Raw genomic sequence first — 13,517 nt, 5'->3', positions numbered from 1 at the left:
TCAGTGTTCAAAACACTCTTTCTTAACCACGTCTCAGTAATGACCAACACATCTGGATTGGAGCTGTGAACCCACACTTTCAATTGATCCATTTTAGGTAAGAAGCTTCTAGTGTTAACATGCAGAAAGCCCATGCTTTTACGAGAGCAGGAATCAGTGAAGCAGATATCAGAGCACAAGTCAGAATTGGGGCTAGCAACAGTAGATGGGCCAGGGTGTACATACACGTTTCCAGATATCATCAGCAGTAATCCAATCAGGGCATGGCAGAGGACAGGGAGGAGCTCTGCAGTGTTGATTTATGACATTTTAAATGTGCATCAGATGGCAACAAGATCATATTGTACAGCAATTTCATCAGGTAACATGAATACAAAGCCGGCGAGAGGTGGCTAGAATACGATGGGAGTCCAAGAACAAACAGTCTGTCCCACGGTTGTGTAAACAAGCAAGTTCATAGTCAAACTTGGTCCTGTTAACTGACTGCTATCATCTCATAGAACAAAAACCTATAAGATCTGAGCTTATTCTTTCCACATAGGAATGGCTGAACCAATCAGGAGGTAACTAACTCTGGGTTTTAGGAAGACAAGCTGGTGACCTATATAGCTAGTCCTGGACATCCCAGACCTTGCTTGGATGAACGTAAACTAAAAAGAGTAACAAGGATAAATACTATATTAGGCCGTCCAAATGAAACAAGACAAAGCCAAAAAAGGTAACTTTTGAGCAAGTTTTATTGCAATCAAATAATTTTTACAATTGTCCTAACATTTCACAGGATAAACATTTCTATATAGCGTACATTTGAGTTATGCATGATTGATTATCACATTTCGATTAATAAAAATAATTGATGAAAAATAAATCTCTACTTCCAGCATCAAGGAGGATCTGTTGGAATCTATCATTTAAAAAAAAGGTGCTACTCAGGATTTTGGTAGAATTTTTGCATTGTAATTTCAGAAAACGTCCCCTAACACAGCTGGTGCTAATAGTGGAAGGAGTGTTTCACCAGGTGTTACTTACTCACCATTGTTGTGATTGGCTGTGATATAATCGCCTATTGATTTCTCCCAACCGGAGAGGCATCCGTTGTCAAAATGGGGAAAGCTGTTCTGACTTTGTGGCTGTGTTATCTAGTGGAAATCACTCATTTCCTGGTTGCTAAAATTCTACGTCGTTCGCTCAACTTTAGTTTGTGTGAAAACAAGCACTGAATATTGTAGGTAATCATTATACCATCTAAAAATCGCTGTGAAATATCATTTCAATAACTAAAACAGCTGTTTGAAGCAACATGATCATTCCACTATAACTGCAGTTGTATTATTGACATTCTGAAATTACAATGCAAAAAAAATCTGACAAATCATCCTGTGTAGCACCTTAAAAAGACAGACCCACAATCACATATAGCTTAATGAGCGCTGGTACTATCATACATTTGGCATTTCTGGTTCAAATACATTAACAAAAACAAAATTAGAATGTTTTTCGCCTCTCCATCAAAAGTACCTGGCTAACCTGATGATAATCAAGAATAAAAGCATGGAACAGTGGTATGGATGTTTATACGTTAGACTACAATGCCTCTTGGTTGATTCACAATGACTCTTTAAATCTTCTATTGATCGTGGAAAGGTTTGTGTTACTCCTAGACTTGAGGATATTGATCTAAGCCTCTGACCAGCTAGGGTCAGGGTTATGTCTGACGCAGTCATTAGACTAGCTAGGGTCAAGACCGAGTTGGGAAACCCTGCCCTTGAGAACAAGTCGTTGCTCAGTGATGGAAGGAATATGCATTATTCCTCGTTAGCATAACAACCCAATACACGTTACTGGAGGGACATGTTCATATTACCTTTACATCTGTGTATTCATACTGACAAAGAAAGCAGCAACACATTTTTTTGATAAAAAGTTAGCTTAAATAAAAGGAGGATAGATTTGGCCTTTTCTGCCCTGGCTAACATCACAATAACAACGCCATACCTTACATGGAACGACACCAAACATGTTTTAAACGTTTAAAATGTCTAAAGGTTTAACGGTTTAAGTCAAAAAGGTGATAAACGCAGAGCCTTGCTAATAAACATTGAGATCTATTTCAACCTTGAACGGTCTAAACAATAAATATTAAAGGTTTCATCTGTAAGAGAAGCCAGACTTAACATAAAACAACCCAAGGCACGCAACTATTCCCTTTAGTTTACAGAGCAGTGCAAGGCAGAACAGTCAGACAAAATATTAAAAACTACAACATTATCTTATATACCATAACCTTGGTCAGAGAGAGCATAGTACTGTATGGAGGAGGAGGGGTCAGAGAGAGAGAGAGAGAGAGAGAGAGAGAGCATAGTACTGTATGGAGGAGGGGTCAGAGAGAGAGAGAGAGAGAGAGAGAGAGAGAGAGAGAGAGAGAGAGAGAGAGAGAGAGAGAGAGAGAGAGAGAGAGAGAGAGAGAGAGAGAGAGAGAGAGAGAGAGAGCATAGTACTGTATGGAGGAGGGGTCAGAGAGAGAGAGAGAGAGAGAGAGCATAGTACTGTACGGAGGAGGGGTCAGAGAGAGAGAGAGAGAGAGAGCATAGTACTGTATGGAGGAGGGGTCAGAGAGAGAGAGAGAGAGAGAGCATAGTACTGTATGGAGGAGGGGTCAGAGAGAGAGCATAGTACTGTATGGGGGAGGGGTCAGAGAGAGAGAGAGAGAGAGCATAGTACTGTATGGAGGAGGGGTCAGAGAGAGAGAGAGAGAGAGCATAGTACTGTATGGAGGAGGGGTCAGAGAGAGAGAGAGAGAGAGCATAGTACTGTATGGAGGAGGGGTCAGAGAGAGAGAGAGAGAGAGAGAGAGAGCGTAGTACTGTATGGGGGAGGAGGGGGTCAGAGAGAGAGCATCGTACTGTACGGAGGAGGAGGGGTCAGAGAGAGAGAGAGAGCATAGTACTGTATGGAGGAGGAGGGGTCAGAGAGAGAGAGCATAGTACTGTATGGAGGAGGATGGGTCAGAGAGAGAGAGAGAGAGAGAGAGAGAGAGAGAGAGAGATGGAGAGAGAGAGAGAGAGAGAGAGCATAGTACTGTACGGTGGTAGAGGGCCACAGCTGCTGCCCATAGTGTATTGAGATGGGAGTGAGTCTGCGTCCAAAAGAGCACCCTATTTCCTATGTAGTGCACTACTTTTGACTTGGGACCTATGGGCCCTGGGCAAAAGTAGTGTACTACATAGGGAATAGGGTGCCAGTTGGGACTCCGCTTGGGTCTTGTTCCAACGGACATGGTGAAGGTGGAGGGTCCAGTCAATCAGAGACAGTCCTGTCAGGATGGGGTCCAATCAGAGACAGTCCTGTCAGGATGGGGTCCAATCAGAGACAGTCCTGTCAGGATGGGGTCCAATCAGAGACAGTCCTGTCAGGATGGGGTCCAATCAGAGACAGTCCTGTCAGGATGGGGTCCAATCAGAGACAGTCCTGTCAGGATGGGATCCAATCAGAGACAGTCCTGTCAGGATGGGGTCCAATCAGTGTCTCAGTGTAGGAAGCGGATGCTCATCTTCTGTTCCACGTCCACTTTCTCCAGCACCTGAGGAGGACATCAACAACACCGGTCACTAACCACAACCTGATACATTACCTCGGTCACTAACCACAACCCGATACATTACCTCAGTCTAACAAGGCCATCAACACCTGCAGTGATAACCTCAACATTACCATCAATATTGTCTCATTCAGGGGAGACCCCCCCCCCCCCCCCCCCAATATGTAGCCAGGACACTTCAATTGTAAATTACATCAATAAGAAACAATATTTTTGCTTTGATAACATCAGAAAATATCCTCCTCGCAATCTCCAAAATACAACAGCCACAGGACAACTTTTGTTTGGACGTAGCTCGCTGGCATCTCCTACAAGGAATCTGCCTCCCGAAAAAGTTTATCCCAAGTGGGTGTGACACCTACTCCTGTTGCCCCTGCTGCTTGGATTCCACCTGGCGGTCTGTTTACCGCCTGCCCTGGCCTGTCCCGTCTCCCCCTGTCAGGTACCCCCGCCACACTCCCCCCTCCCCTCTCTCCCGAGCCTCCAGTTGGGGCGAGAGACTCTGAACTTCCCATGGCTGGCCCCAGGTCGTTATACTTGTTTCCTTGTGTTTTATTGCCATTTGCCTCATGACTCCTGCGTGCTTTGTTGACTGTGACCTTCCTCGTTTACCCGCCCGTGGGACAGACGGCGTTTGTTACTACACTCGGGACTCTGACTCTCTATTGGTTCCACGGTCTCTGGGACTCCCATCCTACTCTAACCACCTCTCGCCAGCTTTGTATTCATGTTACCCGATGAAATTGTTGTACAATATGATCTTGTTGCCATCTGATGCACATTTTAAAATGTCATAAAATCAACACTGCAGCGCTCCTCCCTGTCCTCTGCCGTGCCCTGATTGGATTACTGCTGATGATATCTGGAAACGTGTATGTACACCCTGGCCCATCTACTGTTGCTAGCCCCAATTCTGACTTGTCCTCCGATATCTGCTTCACTGATTCCTGCTCTCGTAAAAGCCTGGGCTTTCTGCATGTTAACACTAGAAGCTTCTTACCTAAAATGGATCAATTGAAAGTGTGGGTTCACAGCTCCAATCCAGATGTGTTGGTCATTACTGAGACGTGGTTAAGAAAGAGTGTTTTGAACACTGATGTTAACCTTTCTGGTTATAACCTTTTTTGGCAAGACAGATCTTCCAAAGGTGGTGGAGTGGCAATCTTTACCAAGGAACACCTTCATGGCTCGGTTGTCTCCACCAAGTTTGTCCCCAAACAATTTGATTTGCTGATTTTTAAGCATGAAACTATCAAATAGCTCTTTGTTGACTGTTGCTGGGCGTTATCGTCCTCCATCAGCACCGGCCTGTACCCTACCTGCCCTAAGCTCTCTCCTGGCCCCTTACACAGCACCGGCCTGTACCCTACCTGCCCTAACCTCTCTCCTGGCCCCTTACACTAAGTCTGAATTTGTCCTGCTAGGTGACCTAAACTGGGACATGCTTAAACCACCTGACCAAGTCCTAAAGCAATGGGACTCCTTAAATCTTTCTCAGATTATTAACCAATCCCACAAGGTATGACTCCAAACACCCAGAAAAGGCTACTCTCCTTGATGTTATCCTCACCAATAATCCTGATAGGTATCAGTCTGGTGTTTTCTGTAATGACCTTAGTGATCACTGTTTTACAGCCTGTGTTCATAATGGCTGCTCAGTGAAATGACCTGTCCTGATTTGTCATAGACGCTTGATAAAAACCTTTAATGAGCAAGCCTTCCTTCATGACCTGGCCTCTGTAAATTGGTATAGAATCAGCTTGATCCCCTCTGTCGAAGACGCTTAGAACTTCTTTTTTTATATTTTCAGTGGTATTGTTAACAAACACGCCCCATAAAGAAAATGAGAATTAAAAACAGGTTCAGCCCCTGGTTCGACCGTGATCTGGCAGAGTTACTCCACCTCAAGAATTCCATTTGGCGAAAGGCTCGGCACACACATACTCAGGCTAACTGGCTCTCGTTCAGGCAAATGAGAAATAAGTGCTCTCAGGCTATCTGGAAGGCCGAAGTTAGTTACTTTAAGGAGCAGTTCTCTCTCTGTGGGTCTAACCCCAAGAAAGTTCTGGAAAACAGTTAAAGACCTGGAGAATAAACCCTCTTCCTCACAGCTGCCCATGTCCCTTAATGTTGATGATGTGGTTGTTACTGACAAGGAGCACATGGCTGAACTCTTTAAATCACCACTTCATTAAGTCAGGATTCCTATTTGACTCAGCCATGCCTCATTGCCCGTCCAACATTTCCTAATCTCCCAGCCCTTCTAATGCGACTAGCCCCGATGCTCCTCCCTCTTTTCCCCCCGCTACAAAGTTTCTCCCTGCAGGTGGTCACTGAGTCCGAGGTGCTAAAGGAGCTCCTTAAAACTTGACCCCAAAAAACCATCTGGGTCAGATGACTGCGAGTGGCGCAGTGGTCTAAGGTTCGAATCCAGGCTCTGTCGTAGCCGGCCGCGACCTGGAGACCCATGGGGCGGCGTCCAGGGTAGGGGAGGGAATGGCCGGCAGGGATGTAGCTCAGTTGGTAGAGCATGGCGTTTGCAATGCCAGGATTGTGGGTTCGATTCCCACGGGGGGCCAGTATGAAAAATTAAAAAAATAATGAATGCACTGGATAAGAGCGTCTGCTAAATGACTAAACATTTTTTTTTTTATGTTTAAGGTTGCTGCCCCTATCATCGCCAAGCCTGTCTCTGACCTTTTTAACCTGTCTCTCCTCTCTGGGGAGGTTCCCATTACTTGGAAGGCAGCCACGGTGCGTCCTTTATTTAAAGGGGGAGATCAAGCTGATCCTAACTGTTATAGGCCAATTTCTATTTTGCCCTGTTTATCAAAAGTGTTGGGAAAAACTTGTCAATAATCAACTGACTGGCTTTCTTGATGTCTATAGTATTCTCTCTGGTATGCATTCTGGTTTCCGCTCAGGTTATGGATGTGTCACTGCAACCTTGAAGGTCCTAAATGATGTCACCATTGCCCTTGATTCTAAGCAATGTTGTGCTGCTATTTTTATTGACTTGGCCAAAGCTTTTGATACGGTAGACCATTCTATTCTTGGTCGGCCGGCTAAGGAGTATTGGTGTCCCCTGTAGCTCAGTTGGTAGAGCATGGCGCTTGCAACGGCAGGGTTGTGGGTTCGTTTCCCACGGGGGGCCAGTATGAAAATGTATGCTCTCACTAACTGTAAGTGGCTCTGGATAAGAGCGTCTGCTAAAATGACTAAAATGTAAATGTGTCTCTGAGGGGTCTTTGGCTTGGTTCGCTAACTACCTCTCTCAAAGAGTGCAGTGTGTAAAGTCAGAACATCTGCTATCTCAGCCACTGCCTGTCACCAAGGGAGTACCCCAAGTAACTGCCTGTCACCAAGGGAGTACCCCAAGTAACTGCCTGTCACCAAGGGAGTACCCCAAGTAACTGCCTGTCACCACTGATTCTAGGTCAGGTATTAGTGAACGTTCCCAAATATACAAATGTAAGTTTCCAACCTTGATGAACTCATTAAAGGAAATGGAGTTGTCTCCGTTCTGGTCAGCCTCCTGGATGGTCCTATCAGCGATGCTGCCCAGCTGCTCGTCAGAGATGTTCACGCCAACCATCATTCTTAGAACCTGGAATAAACATGTTCACACCAACCATCATTCTTAGAACCTGGAATAAACATGTTCACGCCAACCATCATTCTTAGAACCTGGAATAAACATGTTCACGCCAACCATCATTCTTAGAACCTGGAATAAACATGTTCACGCCAACCATCATTCTTAGAACCTGGAATAAACATGTTCACGCCAACCATCATTCTAAAAAACCTGGAATATGTTGACAAAGTTCCTTAGGGTCTAAAATGTACAGTTCTAAGTCTTAACACCAGTGCTGTAAAGTACAGGATGACCTAAATGTAGTATACATAAATAATGAGTATAAGTGAAAAAAAAAGACTTCTGTTAACAAAGGGTGCAAAAATAATTCAGCCTTGAAATTCCAGTGTTAATGTGGGAATAAGCGCTCAAGGCATGTGCATGATATAAAGAATATTAGGCAGCCATTTTGTTTTCAAAACAAGAGATTAGCTTCTCCTGAGTCATCGAATCCAGAGATAACAGTGATTGTAGGGCACGTCCCAGTCCGATAAACAGGTTTCATACGGCACCGCCCACCTAGACACACAGGTCATATTTCATAGGGCACTGCCCACCTGGACACACAGGTCATATTTCATAGGGCACTGCCCACCTGGACACACAGGTCATATTTCATAGGGCACTGCCCACACAGGTAATATTTCATAGGGCACTGCCCAGCCGATACAATGAGAGAATACAGAAGAAAGAGGAAGGAGGTTGAAAAATGTATGCACTCACTAACTGTAAGTGGCTCTGGATAAGAGCGTCTGCTAAATGACTAAAATGAAAAAATGACAAACCTAAGACAAAAAGTCTCTCTGTTTTCAACAAAAGCAGAGAAAAGGAGTGTCTGCCTTAGAGTTCGTTATTCAGCTCTAGTGTAGGTCCAATGTATTTATCCTTCTGATACATACTCCACAACAGTAAAGCCCTCATTCTCCAATGACAAAAACATTTTAAAAAATACTTAAATGTGTCATTTAAACCCTCACCTGTAGCAGTTCGTCCCGGGAGATCTTGTCATCTCTGTCCAGGTCATATAGCTGGAAAGCAACTGGAGCAGAGATGGAGGAATTTAACGTTAAGTCATCGTTTCAAAATGCATTTTCAAATTTCCATCATAAAAATAAAAAAAGTCTTAACCAACTAGCTTTTTAAAACAATGGAGGGATAGAGAAACAGTCAACTCAGTTCTGGGACCCAGGCTAAATGTGCCTAGCCTGTTTGTGCCATCTCGACAAGGAGTTGGCAAGACAGTACAAAAACGCACCTGTGACCCAGGCTAGGGCCTAGTCTCTGACTTACAGAGCAGCTTGTTGGTCCTGCTGTTGAGAGGTTCAGAGGCGGTGGGGTCCTTGTTCTTCTCATTGTCCTCTATGGGACGGAAGTGAGCCAGCGTCCTCATGAAGCCCCGGAAGTTAACCTGGTCCTCCCTGTCCGACCAACCGTGGGGAAAACAACAATTACTTACCCCCCCCATCAACAATCCAGCATCACAGTCAAATAACAATGACTTCAGTCAACCATCCCTCAGAATGGTAGGCTATAACAGAGGCCTACATATAGAATGGTAGGCTATAACAGAGGCCTACATATAGAATGGTAGGCTATAACAGAGGCCTACATATAGAATGTTAGGCTATAACAGAGGCCTACATATAGAATGGTAGGCTATAACAGAGGCCTACATATAGAATGGTAGGCTATAACAGAGGCCTACATATAGAATGGTAGGCTATAACAGAGGCCTACATATAGAATGGTAGGCTATAACAGAGGCCTACATATAGAATGGTAGGCTATAACAGAGGCCTACATATAGAATGGTAGGCTATAACAGAGGCCTACATATAGAATGGTAGGCTATAACAGAGGCCTACATATAGAATGGTAGGCTATAACAGAGGCCTACATATAGAATGGTAGGCTATAACAGAGGCCTACATATAGAATGGTAGGCTATAACAGAGGCCTACATATAGAATGGTAGGCTATAACAGAGGCCTACATATAGAATGGTAGGCTATAACAGAGGCCTACATATAGAATGAGGGTCATTTCTAAGGTACGGTAGTGAAAGATTCATCTGTATCATTTGCTCCATAGCCATCCAGTAAAAACAGTCATTCACGTCACTAGTTAAAGACTCGAGGTCAGTACACCTCAGACCAATGTGACCCTGTTCTACCAGGCCATTCATTCTGGCTCGCATGACTCAGCCTAACCTGAGACACAGACGTACGTGGGTCACACAAAATCGCAAAAGTCTTAGCTAGTCAATTACTGCAGACAACAAGACTCGTGTCCTGATTGAACAGCTCCCCGTCTGTCCTCCAGGCATGCTCTAGCCTAGTTGAAGGTCTGTTTGTGCCTTCTTACTCAATTCTATGCTGGAAATAACCACACAAGTGGTCAAGACAGCACAAATAGATCTAGGACCAGGCTATAATGCTACAATCTGTGGTGGAACTCAACAACTCTCTTCACAAACTGCTCCAAACCAGACCAGCTCCAGACTCCAGAGGACCAGTAACCATTATAAGCCACAGCTAAAATCAAGTCGCCTACACACTGGTCGTGTAATGATACAGGCCGATCCATAAATCATGGAACTTTCATGTCAATTTCAAAGATCCAGAACCACAACGTCTACAAAAACTAGCTTAAAAAATGTGCAGTTTGTCTTAAACGTTTGAATATTTATTGTCAAATACACACAAACCATTCATTTGTAACCCTGTTCCAACAAAATAATATTTAACGTATGTTTAATGTATTACTAAACGGTTCTTGTAGTAAGAGTGACTTACGGCTATGTGCATTGTGTACCCTTGAGGAAAAACAGTAAAAGGACACAGAGCCGACCGTAAAGGACACAGAGCCGACCGTAAAGGACACAGACGACCGTAAAGGACACAGAGACGACCGTAAAGGACACAGAGACGACCGTAAAGGACACAGAGACGACCGTAAAGGACACAGAGACGACCGTAAAGGACACAGAGACGACCGTAAAGGACACAGAGACGACCGTAAAGGACACAGAGACGACCGTAAAGGACACAGAGACGACCGTAAAGGACACAGAGACGACCGTAAAGGACACAGAGACAGAGACGACCGTAAAGGACACAGAGACAGAGACGACCGTAAAGGACACAGAGACAGAGACGACCGTAAAGGACACAGAGACGACCGTAAAGGACACAGAGACGACCGTAAAGGACACAGAGACGACCGTAAAGGACACAGAGACGACCGTAAAGGACACAGAGACGACCGTAAAGGACACAGAGACGACCGTAAAGGACACAGAGACGACTCACCCCTCAGGAAAGAAGGCATTGATGATTCTGTCTCCCAGAGGATTGATGGCCAACTCTGGGATCCGCTGGAAATCTTCACGACTACAGAAACCAGACAAGGTGAAGAGAGTTAGGATTAACTCAATGACAACAGAGGGAATGTTGGACTATAGTCTCTTAGAGAGTCTAAGAATGTGTCCCCACATCACACACTATGGATCACACTACCAGATATCACTGATATGACACTGGATATTGTGATGATATGACAATGATTCCTTTGGCCGTATGATTTGATTCAAACGGTGCGGCTCGCTGGGTCTTGAACAGTCAGCTCGACATTGAGAGTGTGCGGGGTGAGACATTCAGCCCAGGGGAGTGGACGTGGCTGTAGTGTTGTGTCAACTGATTAATTATTAAGACAAGTCACCTTGGATTCACCAGACCAGCTTTAGCCATGCCCAGCCCCACTGTATACCGTAATGCAGACCGGATGCTTCAGTGAGAGGCCACAGAACCCACACTGGTTATATGTAAACAGGAAAGTAGACTGTCTACATTCCAGTGTTTACAGTTTTGTATCTACCTTGTTAAATATCATATAGTGATCTGAAACTGACCCCCACCCAGTTTAATAGTCAGTAGTAACACTTCAAAGACACTGGTTAAATGTGTGGCTGGAATCTAGGAAGTTTCTTCCTTATAGAGGGTTAGAACCCACTCAGAGAGATAAAAGAGCTGTGATTAAAGGAGACCGTTTTCTCTGAAGGTCAGAGAGGGAAGGAACATTGAGAGCAATCAGACTGTCTATCTAGTCTGTTTGCAATGTAATGTTTGAGGTCACACGTGCACTAAATCTGCTGTTGATATTGCAAACAGTGTTGTCAGACTAGACGGACACCCGGGTCAAAAAAATATGTTCCCTGTAGCTCAGTTGGTAGAGCATGGCGCTTGCAACGCCAGGGTTGTGGGTTCGTTTCCCACGGGGGGCCAGTATGAAAAATGTATGCACTCACTAACTGTAAGTCGCTCTGGATAAGAGCGTCTGCTAAATGACTAAAATCTCAAATGTAAAATGTTACCCAGTGTTATGCCTGAGCCCTGAGGAAAGGCTTTTGGCCAAGGGAGTCGCGTGTGCACTGCTCACAGACCGGAGGCTACAAACGTCTAAATGTGCACTCAATTTCAAAACCACACCGGGCTCAGAATATACTTCCATTGCCACTTTTAAGTAGGGGAAATGGTCACTTGCCTCTAAGCGATATTCACTGGCATGAGGACAATTCCATTGCACATTACCCAGTTGGATCTGATGGTGTTACAGCTGAAGCAATGCAGGAAGGAAGGGTAACCATGAACCATGAACCTTCTCCCTTCTGGTTGTTTCAGTAGTTACTGAGTGTTTCACGAAGCGCACACATTGTAAATATAATATAATAATAAGCCATTTAGCAGACGCTTTTATCCAAAGCGACTTACAGTCATGCGTGCATACATTTTTTTGTGTATGGGTGGTCCCGGGGATCGAACCCACTACCCTGGCGTTACAAGCGCCGTGCTCTACCAGCTGAACTACAGAGGACCAAATAAGAATTTGTTCTTAACTGACTTAGTTAAATGAAATCAAAACATTTAATATAATCACACCAGCGGCAGTGCTGCTGTTGGGGCCGGTTCTGTACCTGAGCGTGCCGTTCTCTCCTTTGTCCAAGCTGGTAAAGCGACTGTAGAGCCGTGTGATCTGGCTGTGGGAAACTGCCAACAAACACAGTGACAACATCGTTGGGATTATGCTTCTAAATGCCTCAGGTCTCTTCATACAAAGGAGTACGATAACGTAGCATACTAGCACTGACTTTGCTGAGAGCTACTTTGAGGAAAAATGTCCTTACTATGTGTGGTTGTCTCACCTAGATGGGTGCACTAACTAAATCGCACTGGATAAGAGCGTCAGCTAATAATACTCAAATGTAAATGAGAAGGAAATTGATAGTTTGTCTTTTTTTTTCCCCAACAACGTTTGTTCGTAATTTAATGTCAGTATCTAACGTTAGTTTGTTTCTTTGCTGTGATCTTCTGGAATAAAGCCTATGTAGTTATTATGTAGTGGTTAGGGACAACCCAGGCACCAGAATAATTACATGTCTTTGCTCAGGTCATTTCAAGGGACAGTAGAAAAACATAACACTTCACGACACTAACTAGTACTTACATAATGTACAAACACAACACTAATCTAACTAGCAACAATATAGTTAGCTAGGTGGAACAACGCGCCTTTTTGTTAAACTAGAGTGAGAGTTTGTCATAGAATTGCTAGTTGGCTACAGACTACAGTACTGAGCCAATAAGGCTAACTAGCAAGTTAACTAGCACTACGTTGGCTAGCTAACAAGCTAGCTAGTTAACAGCCATTGGTAAACGTGGACAATTCAACTTACAGCCGGTCTCCTTTTTGATTTCTTCAATCTCCTCCTCTCTCAGTAATGTCGACGCTCTGGATCCCATTGTAAAATCCTACAAAAGCTAAATGCCTACGCTAACAAGTTGTTTCGATAAGCCTGCTGATTCGTGCTAGTTAGCTAGCGAAAAGCTGGGTACATGAAGGTAGCAAGCTAGCAATTTTGTAACGTGCCGATGGTTTACGTTGAATCGTACTGTTGATGAATTCCTTGTGATCCTTTAAATTATTCTGAGTTTGACTCTCCAAACAGCTGACCGGATAGGTGTCAGCTTGGTCTTGTGTTTTCAACACTCCATGGGGCAGCAAGCTGGGACCCACTTTTGACTGCATTTTGACGGTGGGCGGTGCTATACGTCACGGTAGGCGGTACTACACGTCACGATGGGCGGTGCTATACGTCACGGTAGGCGGTGCCATACGTCACGGTGGGCGGTGCTATACGTCACGGTGGGCGTTGCTATACGTCACGGTGGGCATATATTTCAGCGCACCCAGTGATGGGAAGTTCGGCTCTTTCTACTGACTCTG

General features: G+C 44.6%; 1 protein-coding gene across 1 annotated transcript; it reads right to left on the bottom strand.

The window, feature by feature from the left end:
• Positions 1-719: 719 nt before the first annotated feature.
• Positions 720-13,306, bottom strand: LOC311102965 (calcineurin B homologous protein 1). Its single transcript, XM_084144469.1, has 7 exons — positions 12,967-13,306; positions 12,208-12,280; positions 10,547-10,627; positions 8,526-8,653; positions 8,213-8,274; positions 7,083-7,205; positions 720-3,580 (listed from the first exon to the last, which is right to left on the bottom strand). Exons 1-7 carry the CDS (start codon positions 13,031-13,033, stop codon positions 3,527-3,529), a joined length of 588 nt encoding a protein of 195 aa, XP_084000595.1. The 5' UTR covers positions 13,034-13,306; the 3' UTR covers positions 720-3,526.
• Positions 13,307-13,517: the final 211 nt, after the last annotated feature.

Source organism: Coregonus lavaretus (assembly GCF_964263955.1).
Source record: "Coregonus lavaretus genome assembly, chromosome: 27".
NCBI classification, from domain to species: Eukaryota; Metazoa; Chordata; class Actinopteri; order Salmoniformes; family Salmonidae; genus Coregonus; species Coregonus lavaretus.
This window is presented reverse-complemented; position numbering and strand designations above follow the sequence as displayed.

Bases quoted from the DNA above. Each gene is read 5' to 3' on its own strand.
- LOC311102965 (XM_084144469.1), bottom strand. From the start codon at position 13,033: ATGGGATCCAGAGCGTCGACATTACTGAGAGAGGAGGAGATTGAAGAA. The intron at 10,628-12,207 runs GTACAGAACCGG...TGGTTTCTGTAG, and splicing joins GGAGAGAACGGCACGCTCAG to TCGTGAAGATTTCCAGCGGA. The intron at 8,275-8,525 runs GTAAGTCAGAGA...TCTCTGCTCCAG, and splicing joins CAGGACCAACAAGCTGCTCT to TTGCTTTCCAGCTATATGAC.